Source organism: Rhinatrema bivittatum, chromosome 1 (genome assembly GCF_901001135.1).
Source record: "Rhinatrema bivittatum chromosome 1, aRhiBiv1.1, whole genome shotgun sequence".
NCBI classification, from domain to species: Eukaryota; Metazoa; Chordata; class Amphibia; order Gymnophiona; family Rhinatrematidae; genus Rhinatrema; species Rhinatrema bivittatum.
The window spans coordinates 395787921-395810508 of NC_042615.1; the positions used below are offsets into that span (position 1 = coordinate 395787921).

A 22588-nucleotide genomic window follows, 5' to 3' on the forward strand; every position below is an offset into this window, starting at 1 on the left:
TGGTTTCAAGGTCACATGATAATGAGTGCACAAATTTACTCCAGATGTTCCGAAATCGCAGCGGCTTCTTTTTGGAGTTAGGTGGAATAGATTTCTGTTCCAGCAAATATAAGTCCAACAATAGTGTACATCCATTCCTTCAGAGTAGGTGGATGCGCAGCTATCCAATGTCTCAGAATCAGACGAGGTGCAATTAAGCGTCCTTTATGCATAAATGATACCTAATCAGAGGATATCTGAGACTTTTTTCCTAAAACACCCAGTAAACAAAACATTGCCTGAGACCCATCTATTAATATACCTAAAAATCTGGGATCAAAAATGTTGGATCCGGGAACATTCCCACAAACAATGGCTTAGAGAAGCATTCGGTTGGTCACATTTTAAGCAGGCGTGTGAGGAAGCAATACCAGCAAGCAACGCTTTCTGAGGCCAGAAAATAATCTTATGAAGGATCCTGAAATGCATCTCCCTCAACATACTAAGAGCTTCCTGTTTTGTGATCTGGATGCTAGCACGAATCTGAGTGATCGTAACACTCCGTCCCAAATCAGCGGACCATGTAACCGCTGGGGCTTTGAATATACCATACTGTGAAGTATGGCGCAAAAATTTATAGACACACTAAAAAAGAACTGGAACAATTTCCAAAAAGTCCAAAAATGTATCAACAAAAGGAAATGTTATATTTAATAAATTTCTTATTGCAATGCCACTTCCCCAAAATAATTTTTTTATATTTTAAATATTTGGCCGCATCATCAAGCCTGACAGCGTGATCTCTGTATATTCAAAGGAGACCCGCCCGGACCTCTAATCATCTGCGGCAGGCAGTTTTTGTATTTTTTCTTTTTGTTTTCAATTTTTTACGATTTTTAACTGATAATTTATAGTAATCTTTTTTTTAAAAATTGATGTAGAGAAAGCTCAACCTACAGCCGAAGTTTCGCAGCAACCGCTGCTTCATCAGGAGCTCAATATTCAATCTCATTCTTCATTTACATGTTCTCTGTTAAGTATATTCCTATGTTTAAAGAAAAAGTATTTATTAAACTTGTATGTATCTATGTATATAAAACAATACTTATCTGGGATTGGCAAACCAGCGAACCTCATAGCAGGACGGAAGCCGTCTCAAAATGTCTTTAATCCAGAGGAACAGAGACCATCTTTGAAAAAGACGCGGGCTTTTAACTAGAATGTGTCCAATCAGGACTTCAAACGTCATCACTCAGTATGACGTAGGTATCAAGTTTGCTGTTGCAGAAAAAACTTTTTGCTGTCACAAAAAGACATTCAATTCCGTTTCTGCATTCAATCCTTTAGGGTGGATAGTATCAAGAAAGCGTATCCATCTCTGCTCGGATCGCAAAAGTTTCTGATTTAAATCACCCCCACGCCAGTGGGGCAATATCTGTTCAAGTACACAGACTTGTAATTCATCAAAACTATGTCCCTTGTCGAGACAATGAGATACAATTGGTGCATTCAGACGTTGTGTGGTTAAACTGGATCTATGCTCGATAATCCTGGTTCGAAGTTGTCGCATCGTCTTGCCCACATAGATCAGCTTGCACGGACATTGAATAAAATATATGACACCTGCAGATTTACATGTAGTGTGTTGTTTTAAACGAACTGTAATAGAAAGATTTTCAAATTGAATACAAGTTGTCTCTAACATATTCATGCATACAGAACAGGTTTTGCATGATTTTTGTGAACCTAGCCCTTGATTAAATGTAGCTATTGTTGAATCGGAGTGAACAAGTTGATCTCTTAAATTTGAACCTCGTGTGTATGTAAACCGTGGTCTTATTTCAAATTCTTTATGTACTTGTAATAAATGCCAATGCTGATGTACCAATCGTTTGAATACTGATGCCATTGAAGAGAAAGGGACCACACATGTAACCAGATCTTCAATTGTTTGTTCTCTTAGTAGAAATAGCCAGTCTCTATTGGTATATTTAGCTCGCAGGAAAGCTTGTCTTAAACACTTTCTAGGGTATCCTCTCTTCACAAACCGATTGTTCAAAATCTTAGCTTGAGCTTTAAAATCATTTAGAGAGGAGCAGAGACGGCGGATTCTAAAAAATTGTCCAGTAGGTAAATTTTCTTTCAAATTTCGCGGATGTGCACTACTAAAATGTAGGAAAGTGTTACTACTTATCGGTTTTCGATAAACTGAAGTTGTAAAACCCCTTGGGGTCTTTGTGATAGCAGTGGACCAATCTAAAAGGAGCAAATCACCAATCACCAAGGCAACTGCTCTATATGTTAGAAACATAAAGAAAAGCAAAAGAAAATTGAAACCTATCTGGTTCTCAAAGGAGGTGGCTGACAAAATTAAAGCTAAAAGAACAGCATTCAAGAAATATAAAGGATCCCAAAGGGAGGAGCACAAAGAAGAATATTTGTATCAACTGAGGGAGACGAAGAAAACAATCAAGTTGGCAAAAAATCAAGCAGAAGAGAGGATTGCCAAGGAGATAAAAAATGGTGACAAAACATTTTTCAGATACATCAGCGAAAAGAGAAAGGTCCAAAGTGGTATAGTGAAATTGAAAGGTGGTAATGATCAATGTGTGGAGACAGACGAAGAAATGGCAGAAATATTAAACGAATACTTCAGCTCTGTGTTCACTAAAGAAGACCCTGGAGAAGGACCATCTCTACACAACAAGAAACTGGAGGGAAGTGGAATAGATGAAAATCCTTTTACAGTAGAAAATGTGTGGGAAGAGCTAAAGAACCTGAAAGTGGACAAAGCCATGGGGCCTGATGGGATTCATCCAAGGATATTGAGGGAGCTCAGAGATGTTCTGGCGGGTCCGCTGTGTGACCTGTTCAATAGATCCCTAGAAACGGGAGTGGTGCCGAGAGACTGGAGAAGAGCGGTGGTGGTCGAGCGGTGGTGCCGAGAGACTGGTGGTGCCGAGAGACTGGAGAAGAGCGGTGGTGGTCCCGCTTCACAAGAGTGGGAACAGGGAGGAGGCTGGCAACTACAGGCCGGTTAGCCTCACTTCGGTGGTGGGAAAAGTAATGGAGTCTCTGCTGAAAGAGAGAATAGTGAACTATCTACAGTCCGGAGAATTGATGGACCAGAGGCAACATGGATTCACCAGGGGAAGATCCTGTCAGACAAATCTGATTGACTTTTTTGACTGGGTAACCAAGGAATTGGACCAAGGAAGAGCGCTCGATGTCATATACTTGGATTTCAGCAAAGCTTTTGATACGGTTCCGCACAGGAGACTGGTGAATAAAACGAGAAGCTTGGGAGTGAGTGACAAGGTGGTGACCTGGATTGCAAATTGGTTGACGGACAGAAGACAATGTGTGACGGTAAACGGAACCTTCTCTGAAGAGAGAGCGGTTTTAAGTGGTGTACCGCAAGGATCGGTGTTGGGACCGGTCCTGTTCAATATCTTTGTGAGCGACATTGCGGACGGGATAGAAGGTAAGGTTTGTCTTTTTGCGGATGACACTAAGATCTGCAACAGAGTGGACACGCCGGAAGGAGTGGAGAGAATGAGACGGGATCTAAGGAAACTGGAAGAGTGGTCAAAGATATGGCAGCTGAGATTCAATGCCAAGAAGTGCAAAGTCATGCATATGGGGAGCGGAAATCCGAATGAACTGTATTCGATGGGGGGGGAAAGGCTGACGTGCACGGAGCAGGAGAGGGACCTTGGGGTGATAGTGTCTAATGATATGAAGTCTGCGAAACAATGCGACAAGGCGATAGCAAAAGCCAGAAGAATGCTGGGCTGCATAGAGAGAGGAATATCGAGTAAGAAAAGGGAAGTGATTATTCCCTTGTACAGGTCCTTGGTGAGGCCTCACCTGGAGTACTGTGTTCAGTTCTGGAGACCGTATCTACAAAAAGACAAAGACAAGATGGAAGCGGTACAGAGAAGGGCGACCAGGAAGGTGGAGGATCTTCATCGCATGACGTACGAGGAGAGATTGAAGAATCTAAATATGTACACCCTGGAGGAAAGGAGGAGCAGAGGTGATATGATACAGACTTTCAGATACTTGAAAGGTTTTAATGATCCAAAGGCAACGACAAACCTTTACCATAAGAAAAAAATCAGCAGAACCAGGGGTCACGATTTGAAGCTCCAGGGAGGAAGATTCAGAACCAATGTCAGGAAGTATTTCTTCACGGAGAGGGTGGTGGATGCCTGGAATGCCCTTCCGGAGGAAGTGGTGAAGACCAGAACTGTGAAGGACTTCAAAGGGGCGTGGGATAAACACTGTGGATCCATAAAGTCAAGAGGCCGCCAATGAAGAGTGGGTGACTCGCCAGAATGATGGCTACTGCCTGGAGACAATACCCTTATTCAATAAACATACACATGGTTACTGTGACTCCAACATCACTCTAAGCTTCAACAGCAAGAGGAAATGTGGAAAAAAGGATTTGCACTCACAAAGACGGGAGTAGCTGGCTTGTTACGGCGGTTACTACCCCAAACCAAATATCCAAATTACTACCTCCACCTTCCTCTATTCCTGATGCCTTTCAACTAGCTTGATCACTCCATTCTTATACTTCACTTCAATGCATATCCAGCATAGTTCTCTGCTTCAACAGCAGGGGAAAAGAAAAACTGTTACTTCACACATCCAGCAGAGCTCTCTGCTTAAACAGCAGGGGAGAAGAAAAAAGGATTCACACTCACAAAGCGGGGAGTAGCTGGCTTGTTACGGCGGTTACTACCCCAAACCAAATGTGCCTGATACTTCACTTTCAATGCATATCCAGCATAGCTCTCTGCTTCAACGGCAGGGGAGAAGAAAAAAACTGATACCTCACGCATATCCAGCATAGCTCCCTGCTTCAACGGCAGGGGAGAAGATAAACAACCAATAAGGGCTGTATAACATAATCTGGGTAAAAACAAATAAGCATGGGTGTAGCTTGCTTATTGCGGCGGTTACTACCCCTACTACCTCTAACTACTCAAGCTAGATATTTCACTTGGATGCAGCTCCATCACCGCTCTCTACATTAATGGTGGGGGTGGAAGGGAATTAGAACCAAGAGCTAAGAGAAACAGATAAGTATGAGAGAAGAAATGAGGGAAGCTTGCTGGGCAGACTGGATGGGCCATTTGGTCTTCTTCTGCCGTCATTTCTATGTTTCTATGTTTCTATGTTTCTATGTTTCTATGTTTCTATGTAATATCCAGAAAAGTAATAACCTCTGTATTGAAGGAAGCTGTAAAATGAAGACTGGTGTTGCATAAATTCAACCAAATCAAAAAATCTTGAAATGTTTCTTGGGTCCCTAGCCATAAAATCAGAATGTCATGTATATATCTTTTCCATGTAAAGATGTTCTGAAAAAAAAGGTTGTTTGTCATTTATCCACTTCTCCTCAAAGATACCCATGTACAAATTGGCAAGATCAGGGGCCATGGTGGCACCCATTGCGGTGCCGCAGATTTGTTGAAAAAATTTTTTTTCATAAGCAAAATAATTTTTTGTGAGTGCAATATGTAATAAGGCTTCCAGAAAATCTGATGGTATCCGTTGTGGACGAATTCTGGATTCAAAATAGAATAAAGCAATCTCCATCATTTCATTCTGAGGAATCGATGTGTACAGGGACTCGACATCTAAAGTCACCAAATGTAAATCACTGGTGTCACAATGGTTATTTTCCAAAAAAACTATCATTTGTTGGGAGTCTCTAATAAAAGAGGGTAATTCAGAAACGAAAGGAGCTAAAAATGCATCAACAAATCTTGATAGTGGTTCCAATAAAGAATTTCTGCTGGACACTATGGGCCTTCCCGGTGGGTTGTTAATATCTTTGTGTATCTTTGGTAAAAGGTAGAAAATAGGGACCATCGGATGTTTATTAATCAAAAAATGTTTTTCTTTTGATGTTAAAAAACCGGCTTCGTCACCTTTCTGAACAAGTGTTTCAATTTCTTTCAATAATGTTGTCGTGGGGTCTTCTTGTAAAGGAAGATAAAACGTCCTGTTGGATAATTGACGTTCTGCTTCATTTGAATATTGAATTCTATCCAGTAGAACAATTTTCCCTCCCTTGTCAGCTGGTTTTATAATTAATTCTGTATTCTCTCTCAGCTCCTGGATAGCTTGGAATTCTTCTGATGTTAAATTGCAGAACTGATTACTGTCAGTATACTGCTGTCGTAATTGTTTTAACACAAGTTGATGAAAAGAGAATATTATGGGATCCGGTGGACCTGATGGACTCCAAACAGAGGGATTTTTTAGAATAGAAATATCGATAGTTTCAGGTAAATCAACAAAAAAATGTTTAATATATAATTTTCTAACAAATTTGTGTAAAGCAATTTCTAAATCAAAAAGTCTGGGTTTAGGGGTCGGCACAAACGTGAGACCTTTATTTAGAACATTCATTTGTGCTGTGAACAAAATGTGTTTTGAAAGATTTAGCACTAGACATTCCTGTTGCTCTGTGATCGAGTTTGTCTGGGGTTGGATGTGGCTTCGGCTCTTCCTCTGCCTTGAAATGGGCGGCATCCTGACCGCCCTCGAGATGGTAAAAAACGCTGATCTTGATTTTGCGGTGTTGAATCATTTCTCGATTCTGATTCGTCTCCTGAAGAATTGTCATATCTTCATCTAGATTGATATTGTGGCAGGATTTCATCTCCAGAAGAATTATCACTGTTAGTATCAAAGGTGAGTCTTCGTGGCTCTATTATGTTTTTATCTAGGTGGGCAAGACGATGTGGGCAAGACGATGCGACAACTTCGAACCAGGATTATCGAGCATAGATCCAGTTTAACCACACAGTGTCTGAATGCACCAATTGTATCTCATTGTCTCGACAAGGGACATAGTTTTGATGAATTACAAGTCTGTGTACTTGAACAGATATTGCCCCACTGGCGTGGGGGTGATTTAAATCAGAAACTTTTGCGATCCGAGCAGAGATGGATACGCTTTCTTGATACTATCCACCCTAAAGGATTGAATGCAGAAGCGGAATTGAATGTCTCTTTGTGACAGCAAAAAGTTTTTCTGCAACAGCAAACTTGATACCTACGTCATACTGAGTGATGACGTTTGAAGTCCTGATTGGACACATTCTAGATAAAAGCCCGCGTCTTTTTCAAAGATGGTCTCTGTTCCTCTGGATTAAAGACATTTTGAGACGGCTTCCGTCCTGCTATGAGGTTCGCTGGTTTGCCAATCCCAGATAAGTATTGTTTTATATACATAGATACATACAAGTTTAATAAATACTTTTTCTTTAAACATAGGAATATACTTAACAGAGAACATGTAAATGAAGAATGAGATTGAATATTGAGCTCCTGATGAAGCAGCGGTTGCTGCGAAACTTCGGCCGTAGGTTGAGCTTTCTCTACATCAATTTTTAAAAAAAGATTACTATAAATTATCAGTTAAAAATCTTAAATTGAAAACAAAAAGAAAAAATACAAAAACTGCCTGCCGCAGATGATTAGAGGTCCGGGCGGGTCTCCTTTGAATATACAGAGGTCACGCTGTCAGGCTTGATGATGCGGCCAAATATTTAAAATATAAAAAAATTATTTTGGGGAAGTGGCATTGCAATAAGAAATTTATTAAATATAACATTTCCTTTTGTTGATGCAAAAATTTATAGTACATGGAGATTGTTACTAACTTTCTGGAGGCCATATGTAAAAATCTTTGAAAAGAGCCATTGGTTAGTTCTCCAGTAGTAGAGGAAAGAATACTGTGTATGTAGCTGTGAAGTTGCATATAAACAAGGTAATCATTTTGTGAAAAATTAAGATAAGTACAATAGGAGAATGAGTGCATCTTCTGAGATTGAAGGTCTACAAAAGGAACCAAATTAAAGATACCCATCCCCCGAATGTTGAGCAAAGTTTTATTGGTTTGTCCAGCAGGGAACTCAGGGTTTCCAAGCAGTGGTAGACAGTATTACTTTTGCCACGGTAAATTCAAATGTTTCCGAAGAAATCGCCAGCAACTTCTCATAGAATGAACTAAAATGTTGCCAGATATAGACAGTGGGAGCAACTCACTTGGTGCATCTAGGATAGAAGCTAAGTTCCTGGGGCCCAACAGAACACGTTCCAATTGTAGTACTGCTGAACTGCAGCCATAGTCCAACCAATTCCACATTGTGGGCAGAAGACATGCCACATTGTAAAAACGGAAATGAGCTACCCCCATCCCTCCTTCCGCTATGGGTACTACTAACTTAGTATACTTTAATCTAGCTTTTTTTGATTGCCAGTAAAATTTATTAAGTATCCGTTGCAAGGTATGGATGTCTCTAGCCCGCAAATACAAAGATGTCATTTGTAACACACACAGTAATTTTGGGAATAAATCATATGTACCAAGGCTTTTCTCCCTGCGATAGATGGGGAAATGCATTCCAGCTATTCACTTTCAACTGGTAAGATTTAATTATGAGTTTAATATTATAATGGTACCATTTCTGCATGTCTCGGTGAATTTTGATACCCAGGTATTTAATGGTGTCAGTCGCCCAGAGTAAGGGAAATTTAGGCCAATTGGACCGTAACGTCCCAGTGATATCCATCACCTCGGATTTTGTTTAATTTCAAACCTTAAAAGGTCCCAAACTTCTGAATAAGGTCTAATAAGACTGGTAAAGAATTGCGGGCATCTGATATAATCATCAGCATATCATCTGCAAAGAGCATCATTTATCCCAGGACAAGCAGGATGCTAGTCCTCACATATGGGTGACGTCATCCACGGAGCCCTTAAGCGGGAAAAACTTCTGGCAAGTTTCTAGAAGCTTTTAACTGGCTGCCTGAGGCTACTGAGCATGCCCGGCATGCCATGATATTCCTTGCCACAGGGGTCTCACTCCAGTCTTCTTTTTTCCGCGCTGCTAGCTGCATCGCGGTTTCCAGGAGCCCCGTGAGTTACCTCACAACGATTAACTTAAATTCTCAACTTTTTACCCTTTACGGGTCTCGCTCGGTTTGTCACCGGCTGGTGACAAACACCATACTCTTTTTTCGAAAAAAGGAATCCGAATTCATCGACGGATGTCGACGGAGAAAACTTCCGGATTCAAAAAATGTCCGGCCTGCAACCGGACTATGTCGATCACAGACCCGCACGTCGAGTGCGTACGCTGTTTGGGTGGAGACCATGACATCGCCTCTTGTGCCCAGTGTCAAGAAATGACGGCGAAAGGTAGGAAACTTCGCCATGAAAAGATGGCTCAGATTTTTCAAATCCGAGCATCACCGTCGCCTTCGTCATCGACTAAATCTTCACCGGTAGGCTTATCGAAGAAAATACTTCTCAAAACAAGAACCCCAGAAGGTTCGGGAGACGCTTCATCGCCAACACCATCCGTGGCATCGTCAAAGTCCGTAACTGAACTTCGCACAAAGCATAAGCACCGTAGACATCACTCGATTCCTCCATTGCCACCGGTATCCAAACAGCGGAAATTGTCATCGACCTCCGTTACACCTACAGAGGAACCGATACCAACGACTTCGGTGACAGACTTAACAGCATTGATTAAGAAAATTGTCACTGATGCCCTAAAGGAAAGCATTCCGGCAACACTGCCGATGCCGACTTCTCAGTCGATGCCGGCCATCGGGCCGATGCCGATAATTCCATCGATGCCGACTATCGAGTTGATGCCCTCCTCGATATCGATGCCGGTGCCACCGTCGATCTCCATGCCGATATCGATGTCGGTGCCACCATCGATACCGATGCCGGTGCCATCGTCCATCTCGATGGCGAGGACGACTGCAGCGTCTCCGCCAACAACGCTCTCTATGCCGATGGAGGCGGCCTGCTGTTCTTCAGTGATACCGACTGATCCAACGATACAGCTGTCACAGCCATCGATGGAATCGACTATTTTACAAACCTCGATCTCCACGATGGCTTCCAGGCCTATCTCCTCATTGATTCCCATTTCAATGTTCTCTTTTCTAACCACAGCACTTCCTACTGCTGCACAAACAACACCACATTACACCCTAGCTCCATCCAGAGCTCCAGGACAGGGAAAGAAGGCATCAAGAAAGTCTAAGCACACATCTTTGCAGGCTCCAGAAGTTTCTTCTGAGAGAAGACTACATGCAATGCTAACAAAAAGATATCAAGATCTTTTAGCTTCTTTGCCTTCACAACCTGAGGAGGAAAGTGATGCCAGTGAGAATGAACAAGACACCCAAGATCCCTTACAAGGGCCATCTGGGATATCACCATCGCAAGGGCTGGACCATCATGCATACCAGCCACCTACTGATACTTGGTCGGATACACAATCGGAGCATTCTTCAGAGGATTTTTTATCAGAAGGTACTCCACCTCAGGCCAAGAAACAATCCCCTCCTGAGGATTTATCCTTTGCTTCTTTCATTCAAGAGATGTCAGAATCCATCCCTTTTCAGCTCCAAGCGGAGAAGGATGAAAGGCAGCAGACATTAGAGATACTACAGTTCGTAGATCCCCCAAAACATAACCTAGCTATCCCAGTGCATGAAGTGCTACTACAACTTCAACAAAGGATTTGGGAGCACCCGTGTACAACTCCTGCAGTAAATCGTAGAGTGGACTCCACTTATTTAGTCCAAGCAGCCCCAGGGTTCGAGAAACCACAACTACCACACACCTCGTTAGTAGTGGAATCTGCACAAAAGAAGTCACGTAGGTCTAGAACGCACGCCTCTATCCCTCCAGGGAAAGATAACAGATTTCTAGACCTTATGGGACGGAAGATTTATCAGGGAGCGATGCTGAATTCTAAAATAGCAGCTTACCAGCTGTATATGACACAGCATCAAAGAAATCTGTGGAAGCAGATTGAGGAGTTCCTCCCATCTCTACCTCAACAACAACAGGAGGCAGCTCAACAGATTGTGCAGAAAGGTCTGGATTCGGGAAAACATGAGGTGCGAGCGGCATATGATGCGTTTGAGACTTCCTCCAGAACGGCAGCATCTGGCATCAGTGCCCGTAGATGGGCCTGGTTGAAGGCTTCGGACTTACGTCCAGAAATTCAAGATAAACTGGTGGACTTGCCTTGCCAAGGTGACAACTTGTTCGGAACAAAGGTGCAGGATGCTGTAACGCAACTTAGAGAGCACTCTGAAACATTAAAACAGCTCTCCACTCTGTCCCATGACCCTTCAACTCACCCTGCTCGCAGGCCGCCGCGTAGAGACACCAGACGACCTTTCTACCGGCCGAGGAGATATTACCCTCAAACCTCTAGACCACGCCCTACAAGGCCTCAACAACGGCCTCAACAGAGACAGCAGAGAGCTGCAAGGCCGCAGCCTCCGCCCCAAACAGCTTCCACCTCTGGCTTTTGAAAGCAGTCCCGGAGAACAAAGACCAAACCCCTTTCCAGAGTTACCAGTAGGGGGAAGGATTTCCCAGTTTTACAACGAATGGGAAAGTATCACCACAGATCAATGGGTATTATCCATAGTTCAACAAGGTTACCACTTGGACTTCACAGCTTCCCCGCAGGAGTTCCCTCCACAAAACTCCTATCTCGAACACATTCCTCAATTACAGATGGAATTATCTACTCTTCTGAAAGCAAACGCTGTGGAACACGTACCACACTCCCAGAAGGGAAGAGGATTCTATTCCCGGTATTTCCTCATTCCAAAGAAAACAGGAGGACTTCGTCCCATTCTAGATCTCAGAAATCTCAACAAATTTCTAAAGAAAGAAAAATTCAGAATGGTATCATTAGGCACCATGCTTCCTCTCATACAAAGGGGGGATTGGCTTTGTTCTCTGGATCTCCAAGATGCTTATACTCACATACCTATTTTCCCACCTCATCGCAAGTACCTAAGATTCAAGGTGGGACACCAGCATTTTCAATACAGAGTTCTACCATTCGGCCTCGCCTCAGCTCCCAGAGTATTCACCAAATGCCTAGCAGTAATAGCAGGACATTTGCACAAACAAGGGGTTCATGTCTTCCCTTACCTAGACGATTGGCTAATAAAAAGCCATTCGCACCAAGGAGCACTAACTTCTCTACGTTACACAATACAGTTACTTCACAAGCTGGGGTTTCTCATAAACTATCAAAAATCCCATCTTCAACCGTCTCATCTGCTACAATACATAGGAGCAGAATTAGACACAAACCTAGCACAGGCTTTTCTTCCAGAAGATCGTGCTCAAACACTGTCCCGGTTGGCGTACTCCATGTCCATACAACCACAAGTGACAGCTCATCAGTTTCTCATCTTACTAGGCCACATGGCGTCAACGGTTCACGTCACTCCTATGGCAAGACTTGCCATGCGACTAACCCAATGGACTCTTCGATCACAATGGATCCAAGCAATTCAACCACTTCACTCTCGCATCCAAGTAACCCACCAACTACGCTCATCACTACAATGGTGGATACTCAAGGACAATTTGCGCAAGGGCCTACCCTTCCAAAAACCGGTCCCTCAGATAACATTAACTACAGATGCATCCACCTTGGGCTGGGGAGCTCATGTGAACTCTTTCCAAACACAAGGAACTTGGACAAAACTCGAAGCCACTTATCAAATCAATTTTTTGGAACTTCGAGCTATACGTTATGCGCTGCATGCGTTCAAGGACTGCCTTTCACACAAGACTGTGCTAATCCAGACAGACAATACTGTAGCCATGTGGTACATCAACAAACAGGGAGGTACGGGCTCGTATCTCCTTTGTCAGGAAGCGGCACAAATTTGGGACTGGGCCTTAAACCACTCAATGTTCCTACAGGCCACTTATCTAGCAGGGATTCACAATGTACTAGCAGACCGACTCAGTCGCCAGTTCCAACCTCACGAGTGGTCTCTGAATCCCTCGATAGCGACAAAGATATTCCAACGTTGGGGACAACCAACAACAGACCTCTTTGCGTCGCAGCTGAACCACAAAGTGGACAACTTCTGTTCTCTGCACAAACAGAAGAACCAGCCAGCCAAGGACGCCTTTGCTCGCCCTTGGAATTCAGGCCTACTATACGCATATCCTCCAATACCGCTTATCACCAAGACGCTGGTGAAACTACAGCAGGACAAGGGGTCCATGATTCTCATAGCCCCCTATTGGCCTCGACAAGTATGGTTTCCCACACTGCTAGACCTGTCAATCAAGGATCCAATACGCCTGGGAGTGGCTCCCACTCTCATCACTCAGGATCAGGGCCGGTTGCGCCATCCCAACCTTCAATCCCTATCCTTGACAGCATGGATGTTGAAAGCTTGATCTTGCAATCACTTAATCTCTCATCTAATGTTTCTCAAGTGCTTATAGCTTCCCGCAAACCGTCCACAAGAAAGAATTATTCTTTCAAATGGAAACTATTTACTTCCTGGTGCAAGCAAAACAATACAGATCCTTTCACTTGCCCCACAACTACTCTTCTAGATTATCTGTACTATCTCTCAGACTCTGGTCTTCAGACATCATCAATCAGAGTACATTTGAGTGCAATCTCAGCTTATCATAACAAGATAGGAGACGCTCCTATCTCCACACAACCTCTCGTCAGTAGATTCATGAGAGGTCTAACTCAACTTAAACCACCAATTCGGGCCCCAGCTCCACAATGGGACCTAAATCTGGTCTTAACAGGTTTAATGCGTTCTCCCTTTGAACCTATAGATACCTGTGAACTTAAATTTCTCACATGGAAAACTATTTTCCTCATAGCCATTACATCAGCTAGGAGGGTTAGTGAATTACAAGCACTTGTCACATATGAACCTTATACAAAGTTTCTCCATGACAGAGTGGTTCTCCGAACACATCCAAAATTCCTTCCTAAGGTAGTTACGGAATTCCACTTAAATCAAACTATAGTTCTACCCACATTCTTCCCAAAGCCTCACTCTCATCAAGGCGAAAGAGCTTTACACACTTTGGACTGTAAACGTGCGTTGTCCTATTACTTAAATCGCACTACGTCCCTCAGAAAATCCAATCAGCTTTTTGTCTCTTATGACCCTAATAAGCCAGGTAAAGCAGTGGGAAAGCATACTCTATCAAATTGGCTAGCAGACTGCATACAATTTTGCTATACAAAAGCAGGCCTTCCTCTCCAAGGGCGAGTAAAAGCACATTCAGTAAGAGCAATGTCAACCTCAGTAGCACATTTTCGTTCAGTGCCACTCATTGACATTTGTAAAGCAGCAACATGGAGTTCTCTCCACACCTTTGCAGCTCATTACTGTTTGGACAAGGAAGGGCGACAGGATTCAGCCTATGGACAATCTGTCTTAAAGAACTTGTTTCCAGTTTAATCCCAACTCCTTCTACATCCAACCTGCTGTGATCCTCGGCTGACTCATTCAACAGAAACATTGCACTACACAATGACTCAGCCTCTAGCTTGCTAATCACCCATATGTGAGGACTAGCAACCTGCTTGTCCTGGGATAAAGCAAAATTGCTTACCTTGTAATAGGTGTTATCCCAGGACAGCAGGATGTAGTCCTCACGAAACCCACCCGCCACCCCGCGGAGTTGGGCATCAGACTTTATTATATCATTTTTAGCTAACGCTTATTGCTACATACAAGACTGGAGTGAGACCCCTGTGGCAAGGAATATCATGGCATGCCGGGCATGCTCAGTAGCCTCAGGCAGCCAGTTAAAAGCTTCTAGAAACTTGCCAGAAGTTTTTCCCGCTTAAGGGCTCCGTGGATGACGTCACCCATATGTGAGGACTACATCCTGCTGTCCTGGGATAACACCTATTTACAAGGTAAGCAATTTTGCTTTTCTGCTCATTACCCCCTGTGGTGATACCAGGGATGTGGGTGGAGATTTTATGGACCAAGGGCTCTAGGGATAAAATATAAAGAAGGGGAGACAGGGGGCATCCCTGCCGTTTACCTCGCCCCAAGGTGAAAATCGGAGAGGTCTCTCCATTCATACATATAAAAGCCCGTGGGTCTTTATAGAGCAATTTTATGGCAGATAAAAAAGTCCCACAAATCTTCCTCGTTTCTATGTTTAATAGTAAACCTACCTTTTTCAAGAATCGGGAATAGGTAAGGTCTTCTGGAGGAGAAGCGGGTTCAGGTGGAACCTCGGCTGGTCTGATTGATAGCCTGTGGATGAGCCTGCTGATGAAGATGTGTCTGAGATGTCTTCTATAGGGGATGCTGACCTCTGTGTTTGGTCTTTAGGTGATGGCTTGGGAATAGAGGGGTCCTCGAACACGTGGCCTTCCTTTTGGAATAGGCGGTGGTAGCTGATTTGTTTGTTCTACCGAAAGTAGGAATTGGGACAGTATTGTTGTTGTTTGGGATATAGCCTGTGAAGCTAACCCTGAAGTAGAAGGCGTGGGCAGCAAGGCTTCCAAAGGCAGTAGGGGAGCCAGTAGTGAAGTAGCACTTGGGCTCCTGGGATGCGGCACGATTGGTGGAGGTGATACGACTTTATGAGAATGAAGTCCAGTATCTGTACGGGGTCGAGACGCTGCAGATGGTTCCGAAAGTACCAAGATGTCTTCCTTGGCAGGGAGACATCTTGGTCAGAGTCTACTACCAGAAGAGGTGACTGTTCCCTGGGTCTTTTATGACCCGTTATGTACTTTTTTGGCTTTGGCTGCGTCTGTGGAGTCGGCTGCGTGGGGCTGTGAGAAACTGTGCCAACGCGCATTGATGGCGTCGGCAGTGTGTCAGTCCAATGTAGATGTGATGCTATTTTTTCCTGTGCGCTGATGCGTCAGTACGTTATTGCTCTGGAGGTGCGTTGATGTTTCGTGCGAGATCTGGAGCTGTGGTCGTCGGTGAGTCGATGTCGACGCAGCAAGCGGCTGCGGTTTCACAGACACATCCCCCGCGCTGTGCTTCTATTTTCGATGAGGCATTGGCGGTGGGTCTCTTACCCCAGGGGGATCTACAGAAGAAACCCGTCAATGAGAGGGGGACTTTTGTTTTGGGGCTGGGGATGATCGAGTTGAGGCCTCAGAGGGGGCATAAGAGCCAGATGGAACTTCCTTTAGTTGCTGAATCCTGGCAGCGCGCTGGCGCTGCGCTCTTGGGGACATACGGCCGCAGTTCCCGCAGTTTACCTGGTCATGGTCAGGACCAAGGCTGAGAGAGCCAGATTTGTGGCCATCAGTGACAGACACAATCTTTACGCAGGCACAGAATTTGAATCCTGGTCGAGGCATCTATGTTAAAAGTGATTTTTTTTTTTTTACCTCACAAGTAAATCTCGGAGGAGAAAAGAGCTCTGCGTGCGATCAGTCGCTTGGAAAAAATGGACTGAGGAGCCTCAGGCAAACGCGGGAAGATACAAGAGGGAGCACCTAGCTTGAAAGACTGTGCTAATTTTAGAGAGCTCCGCCACCTAGTGGCATGGAAGACATACCCAGGGAGCATGGCTAATTCAGCTGCGTATCTACATGAAAACAACTGCTTCATGGAGCAATTGGTTCAGGAGCCAATGAAAGGGAGCTATTTTAGATCCAATTCTTAGTGGAACGCAGGATTTGGTGAGAGAGGTAACGGTGGCGGGGCCACTTAGCAATAGTGATCATAACATGATCAAATTTGAACTAATGACTGGAAGGGTGACAATATGTAAATCTACAGCTTTAACACTAAATTTTCAAAAGGGAAACTTCAATAAAATGAGAAAATAGAAAAAAATTGGAAGGTGCAGCTGCAAAGGTTAAAAGTATACAACAGGCATGTCCATTGTATTTTTAAACAATCTTAGAAGCACAAGCCAGATGTATTTCATGCATTAAGAAAGGTGGAAGGAAGGCAAAACGATTACCAGCATGGTTAAAGGATGAAGTGAAAGGCTGTTTTAGCCAAAAAAAAATCCTTCAAAATTTGGAAGGATTCATCTGAAGAAAATAGAAAAAAGCATAAGCATTGTCAAGCTAAGTGTAAAACATTGATAAGACAAGAATTTGAAATGAAGACATCTGAAGAGGCAAAAACTTATAATAAAACTTTTAAATATATCTGAATCAAGAAACCTGCGATGGAGTTGGTTGGGCCCTTAGATGACCGAGGGATTAAAGGAGCTCTTAGGGGAAGATAAGGCCATTGCAGACAAACTAACTGAATTCTTTGCTTCTATGTTTACTAATGAGGATGTTGGGGAGATGGTTTTCAAGGGTGATGAGTCAGATGAACTGAACCAAATCACTGTGAACCTGGAGGATCATGTAGGCCAGCTTAAACTAGAGAGTAGCAAATCACCTGGACTGGATGGTATGCACCCCAGGGTTCTCAAGGAATTCAAAAATGAAATTTCATATTTATTAGTTAAAATTTGTAATCTAACATTAAAATCATCCATTGTACCTGAAGAGTGGAGGGTGGCTAATGTAGCCCCAATATTTAAAAAGGGTTCCGGGGTGATTTGGGAAACTATAGACCAGTAAGCCTGACTTCCGTGCCAAGAAGAAAAGTGGAAACTTTTCTAAAGATCAAAATCACAGAGCATATAGAAAGTCATGGTTTAATGGAATGCACTCAGCATAGATTTTCTCCGATTATTCTTAAATGTGCTACTTGCTAACTTCATGGAATGCCCCCTAGTCCTTCTATTATTCGAAAGTGTAAATAACCGAGTCACATCTACTTGTTCAAGATCTCTCATGATCTTAAAGACCTCTATCATATCCCCCCTCAGCCGTCTCTTCTCCAAGCTGAACAGCCCTAACCTCTTCAGCCTTTCCTCATAGGGGAGCTGTTCCATCCCCTTTATCATTTTGGTTGCCCTTCTCTGTACCTTCTCCATTGCAACTATATCTTTTTTGAGATGCAGTGACCAGAATTGTACACAGTATTCAAGGTGCAGTCCCACCATGGAGCGATACAGAGGCATTATGACATTTTCCGTTCTATTAACCATTCCCTTCCTAATAATTCTTAACATTCTATTTGCTTTTTTGACTGCTGCAGCACACTGAGCCGACGATTTTAAAGTATTATCCGCTATGATGCCTAGATCTTTTTCCTGGGTGGTAGCTCCTAATATGGAACCCAACATCGTGTAACTACAGCAAGGGTTATTTTTCCCTATATGCAACACCTTGCACTTGTCCACATTAAATTTCATCTGCCATTTGGATGCCCAATCTTCCCGTCTTGCAAGGTCCTCCTGTAATGTATCACAGTCTGCTTGTGATTTAACTACTCTGAATAATTTTGTATCATCCGCAAATTTGATAACCTCACTCGTCATATTCCTTTCCAGATCATTTATATATATATTGAAAAGCACCGGTCCAAGTACAGATCCCTGTGGCACTCCACTGTTTACCCTTTTCCACTGAGAAAATTGACCATTTAATCCTACTCTGTTTCCTGTCTTTTAATCAGTTTGTAATCCACGAAAGGACATCACCTCCTATCCCATGACTTTTTAGTTTTCGTAGAAGCCTCTCATGAGGGACTTTGTCAAACGCCTTCTGAAAATCCAAATGCACTACATCTACCGGTTCACCTTTATCCACATGTTTATTAACTCCTTCAAAAAAGTGAAGCAGATTTGTGAGGCAAGACTTCCCGTGGGTAAATCCATGTTGACTGTGTCCCATTAAATCATGTCTTTCTATATGCTCTATGATTTTGATCTTGAGAATATTTTCCACTATTTTTCCCGGCACTGAATTCAGGCTCACTGGTCTGTAGTTACCCGTATCGCCCCTGGAGCCTTTTTTAAATATTGGGGTTACATTGGCCACCCACCAGTCTTCAGGTGCAATGGATGATTTTAATGACAGGTTATAAATTTTAACTAATAGATCAGAAATTTCATTTTTGAGTTCCTTCAGAACCCTAGGATGCATACCATCCGGTCCAGGTGATTTGCTACTCTTTAGTTTGTCAAACTGGCCTACTACATCTTCCAGGTTCACAGTGATTTTGTTCAGTTCGTCTGACTCATCACTCCAACATCCTCATTAGTAAACACGGAGGCAAAGAATTAATTTAGTCTTTCTGCAATGGCCTTATCTTCCCTAAGAGCCCCTTTAACCCCTCTGTCATCTAATGGTCCAACCGACTCCCTCACAGGTTTCTTGCTTTGGATATATTTAAAAACGTTTTTATTATGAGTTTTTGCCTCTATGGCCAACTTCATTTCAAATTCTCTCTCTTTTGCAGATCCTTGTTTGACATATTTTGACCTTTATTCTGATTACAACAAACATGTTGATTTAGGAGGTTGGAATAGGTGGGATTTATATAACTTGCTATGGGTTTTGTTAAGGTAATTTTTTGAACCAAGCTAATTTGGGTTTGCTAGGATATGGGTATGAAAACTTATGCAATCAAGACTTTTGCTATTTTGTTCTTAATTACGTTTGGAATATTCTTTCAGTGTGTTTTCACAATGAAATTATAGAATATTCTATATAAATCAGTGAAATAAACAAACTCTTCCTTTAATGCAATTTTTTTCTTAGGCAGCAGAATGTGAAAAATGTGCAAGGGATTTTTGCAAGGCACTGTACATCTTTAACTATAGGGTACCAGGCAGTGTTTTGTCCAATAATTATGAATGACCTACTATTGTTAATAGTTTTTGTGTTAATGGTGTTACTTTAATTGAATGTTTCAAGAACATTGTGCATTTTTCAACTTAACATTCTGTTCAGAAAAAGCTTTCAGGTCATCCTAACATTGTGCAGTTCTGCTCTGCTGCATCCATTGGAAAAGAAGAATCTGACACAGGTCAAGCAGAATTCCTTCTACTGACTGAACTTTGCAAAGGTATCATGATACTGTGTTGAAGTGTGTACTTTAAAACCAAAGAGATTTAGGGAACAAGAGAAGGCAATGACTTGTAAAGGAATGCACTGTTCTAATAAGTTAAGCATTCCTGAGAACAGTGCATTACTGATAAAGAAATGACTTTTGTCACCTAGTGATTTGCTATTGGTCATGTTAAAAGAAAAAAAGACTGAAAAAATGACTTCTAATTTGTTTTTTCTGTCTGTGTGCTGTTTGTATTATGTTCTTTACATTTTCATCAAAGTAATGCCAGCCCTGTGGCTGAGGCCTTAGTGCTATGCACTGTAATGCATAGCATCAAAATTGGAGTAAGGTGTTCACCACACCATAAATTTGACATTCTCAGACCCAGGGAAAGGGAAGATTACGTTCAGCTTCTTGGATCAGAAAGAGTTACCTAATGTCAACCAAGCATGTGCTCTGGCAAGGGAGGATTGAAGAAGCAGGAATGGAGGAGTAGTCTAGTTGGAGCAACAGGCTGCAACCAGGGAAGCCAGGGTTCAAATCGTACTGACACTCCTTGTGACCTTGGGCAAGTCACTTCACCCTCCCTTGCCTTAGGTACAAACTTCCTTCATTTACTAATGTTCCCTCTCCCCCACACACATTTTGTGTCTAAAAACAGTAGGTCAGGAAAAGACTTGTTATAGCCCATCTAATCTTCTCATCTTCCCAATCAATTTAGCTTCATAATTCCCATCGCTTCCTTAGAGATCTCTTGTATTTATCCCACACTCTCTCTCTGTAAAGGAATATTTCATAAGATTACTGCTGAGTTTACCCCCTTTCACCCTCATCCATTGATCTCTTGGTTTAGATACTCCTTTCCATTGAAAGACCCATGCATGAAGATATTTAAATGTCTCTATATCCTATCTCATCTGTTCTGCCTTTCCTCTAGGGCAGTGGTTCTCAACCTTTTTTCTGTCGGGACACACCTGACAGATGGTTCTCACATGCGTGACACACTGACCCATGATCGTCACAGGGCTAGATGTAAATGTACAGTTTGCATCCACGGGAACCCCCCTGATCCACAATAATGGATGTAAAGCAGAATTATGACATTCCCCAATCAACTCATCTACAAAAAAGATATTCTGGTTCTGGTGTCATCTCAGTAACAGCAACTCAAACTCCTTCTACTTTCAGGCTCAATAGCCCTACTTATGAAAAGACAGCAGTTTACCACCAATGCATGTCCTCTTGAGAAAACGCAACAAATAAGACTGATAAAACACTTACATGCTAGTAAAATATCTCTGTAACAGACACAGAACCGACCTAACATACTCCCAGGATCTGTAGTAATGCACATAAACTAATCCACACACAGTTACACCTGTATTATGGAATACACTCAAACAGGAGCAACCCTATCTATGAAAAGGCAACACTATAAATATTAAAATCAGGCCCTAAAAACCAATACACCTCTTATTAGGAAAACAGAACTAACAAGCAGCTATAGATCCCCACACAGAAATAATTGTAAAACTATACTAATAAGCAGAATAAATGTTTCACAACAACTATGAACAGAATAACATCCAACAATTAAAAACTCATAAAAACTATTAAAAATTCTCCAAACACCAATAAAATATTTCAAAAAAAGCAGACACATCACATAATATTAAATAATTAAAATGGCAGTCAATCAAGAAAAATAAACTTAAAAAGCCACCTTTACTTACCCCCTCCAGCAGCTGTCCTACTCCTCTTCCATGCAGGCTGTAGCACACACCAGAAGCAGCAGTAGTGGCTAAGCTCTATACTCATGGTCCTCTTCCTTAGGGCCCATGTCTCTCACACACACACACCATACCAGTCATGCCCCCATGACCAGTTTCTGTCTCTCACACACCAATCATCTCCCAGTCTTTGACAAACACACCAGTCACCTTCCTGAACAGTTTCTCTCATGCCATACACACACACACAGGCTTCCCACTCCCGTGTTCCACTTACATATATGGGCTTCTCACTCTCATAATCACTTTCTCTTTCTCACATACACTCACCAGTCTCTCACTCCCATGCTTGTTCTCTCCACATGCACAGGCTTCTCATTCCCATAATCACTTTCTTTCTCTCACACATACACACACACCAGTCACCTGATCTCTCTCATGCATACACACACACAGGCTTCCCACTCCCATGTTCTCTTTCAGATATACAGGCTTCTCACTCCCGTGCTGTATCTCACACACTCCCATGCTCACTCTTCACATGCACAGGCTTCTTATTCCCACATACACATACACACACACCCGTCACCTGATCTCTCTCATGCATGCATACACACACATACACAGGCTTCCCACTTCCATGTTCTGTCTTACATACACAGGCTTCTCCCTCCCATGCTGTGTCTCACACACACCCAGGTTCTCACTCCCATGCTCACTCTCTTCACATGCACAGGCTTCTCATTCCCATAATCACTTTCTCTGTTACACACACATACACACACACCAGTCTCTCTCTCTCATTTCCATGCTCGCTCTCCACGTGCACAGGCTTCTCATTCCCTGAATCACATTCTCTCTCTCACATTCACATACACACCAGTCACACCGTCACCTTACCAACCAGTCTCTCTCATATACATGCACACACACAGGCTTCCCACTCCCATGCTTTCTCACATACCCAGATTTCTCACTTCCATGCTTTTTCTCTCTCTCTCTCTCTCTCACACACACACAAACACACATCCCTGACTGTCTCACATACACATCAGTCATCTCCTTGAGCAGTCACTTTCATTGTCTCTCACATATACACATACATCAGCTCT

General features: G+C 42.8%; 1 protein-coding gene across 1 annotated transcript in view; it reads left to right on the top strand.

Annotated features, from left to right (window-relative positions):
* The window catches only part of GAK (cyclin G associated kinase), an 832466-nt gene that overhangs the window by 75723 nt on the left and 734155 nt on the right, over positions 1-22588 (top strand). The window contains 1 exon segment of the mRNA XM_029601806.1: positions 19647-19761. Within this exon segment, the coding sequence (XP_029457666.1) occupies positions 19647-19761 (115 nt within the window).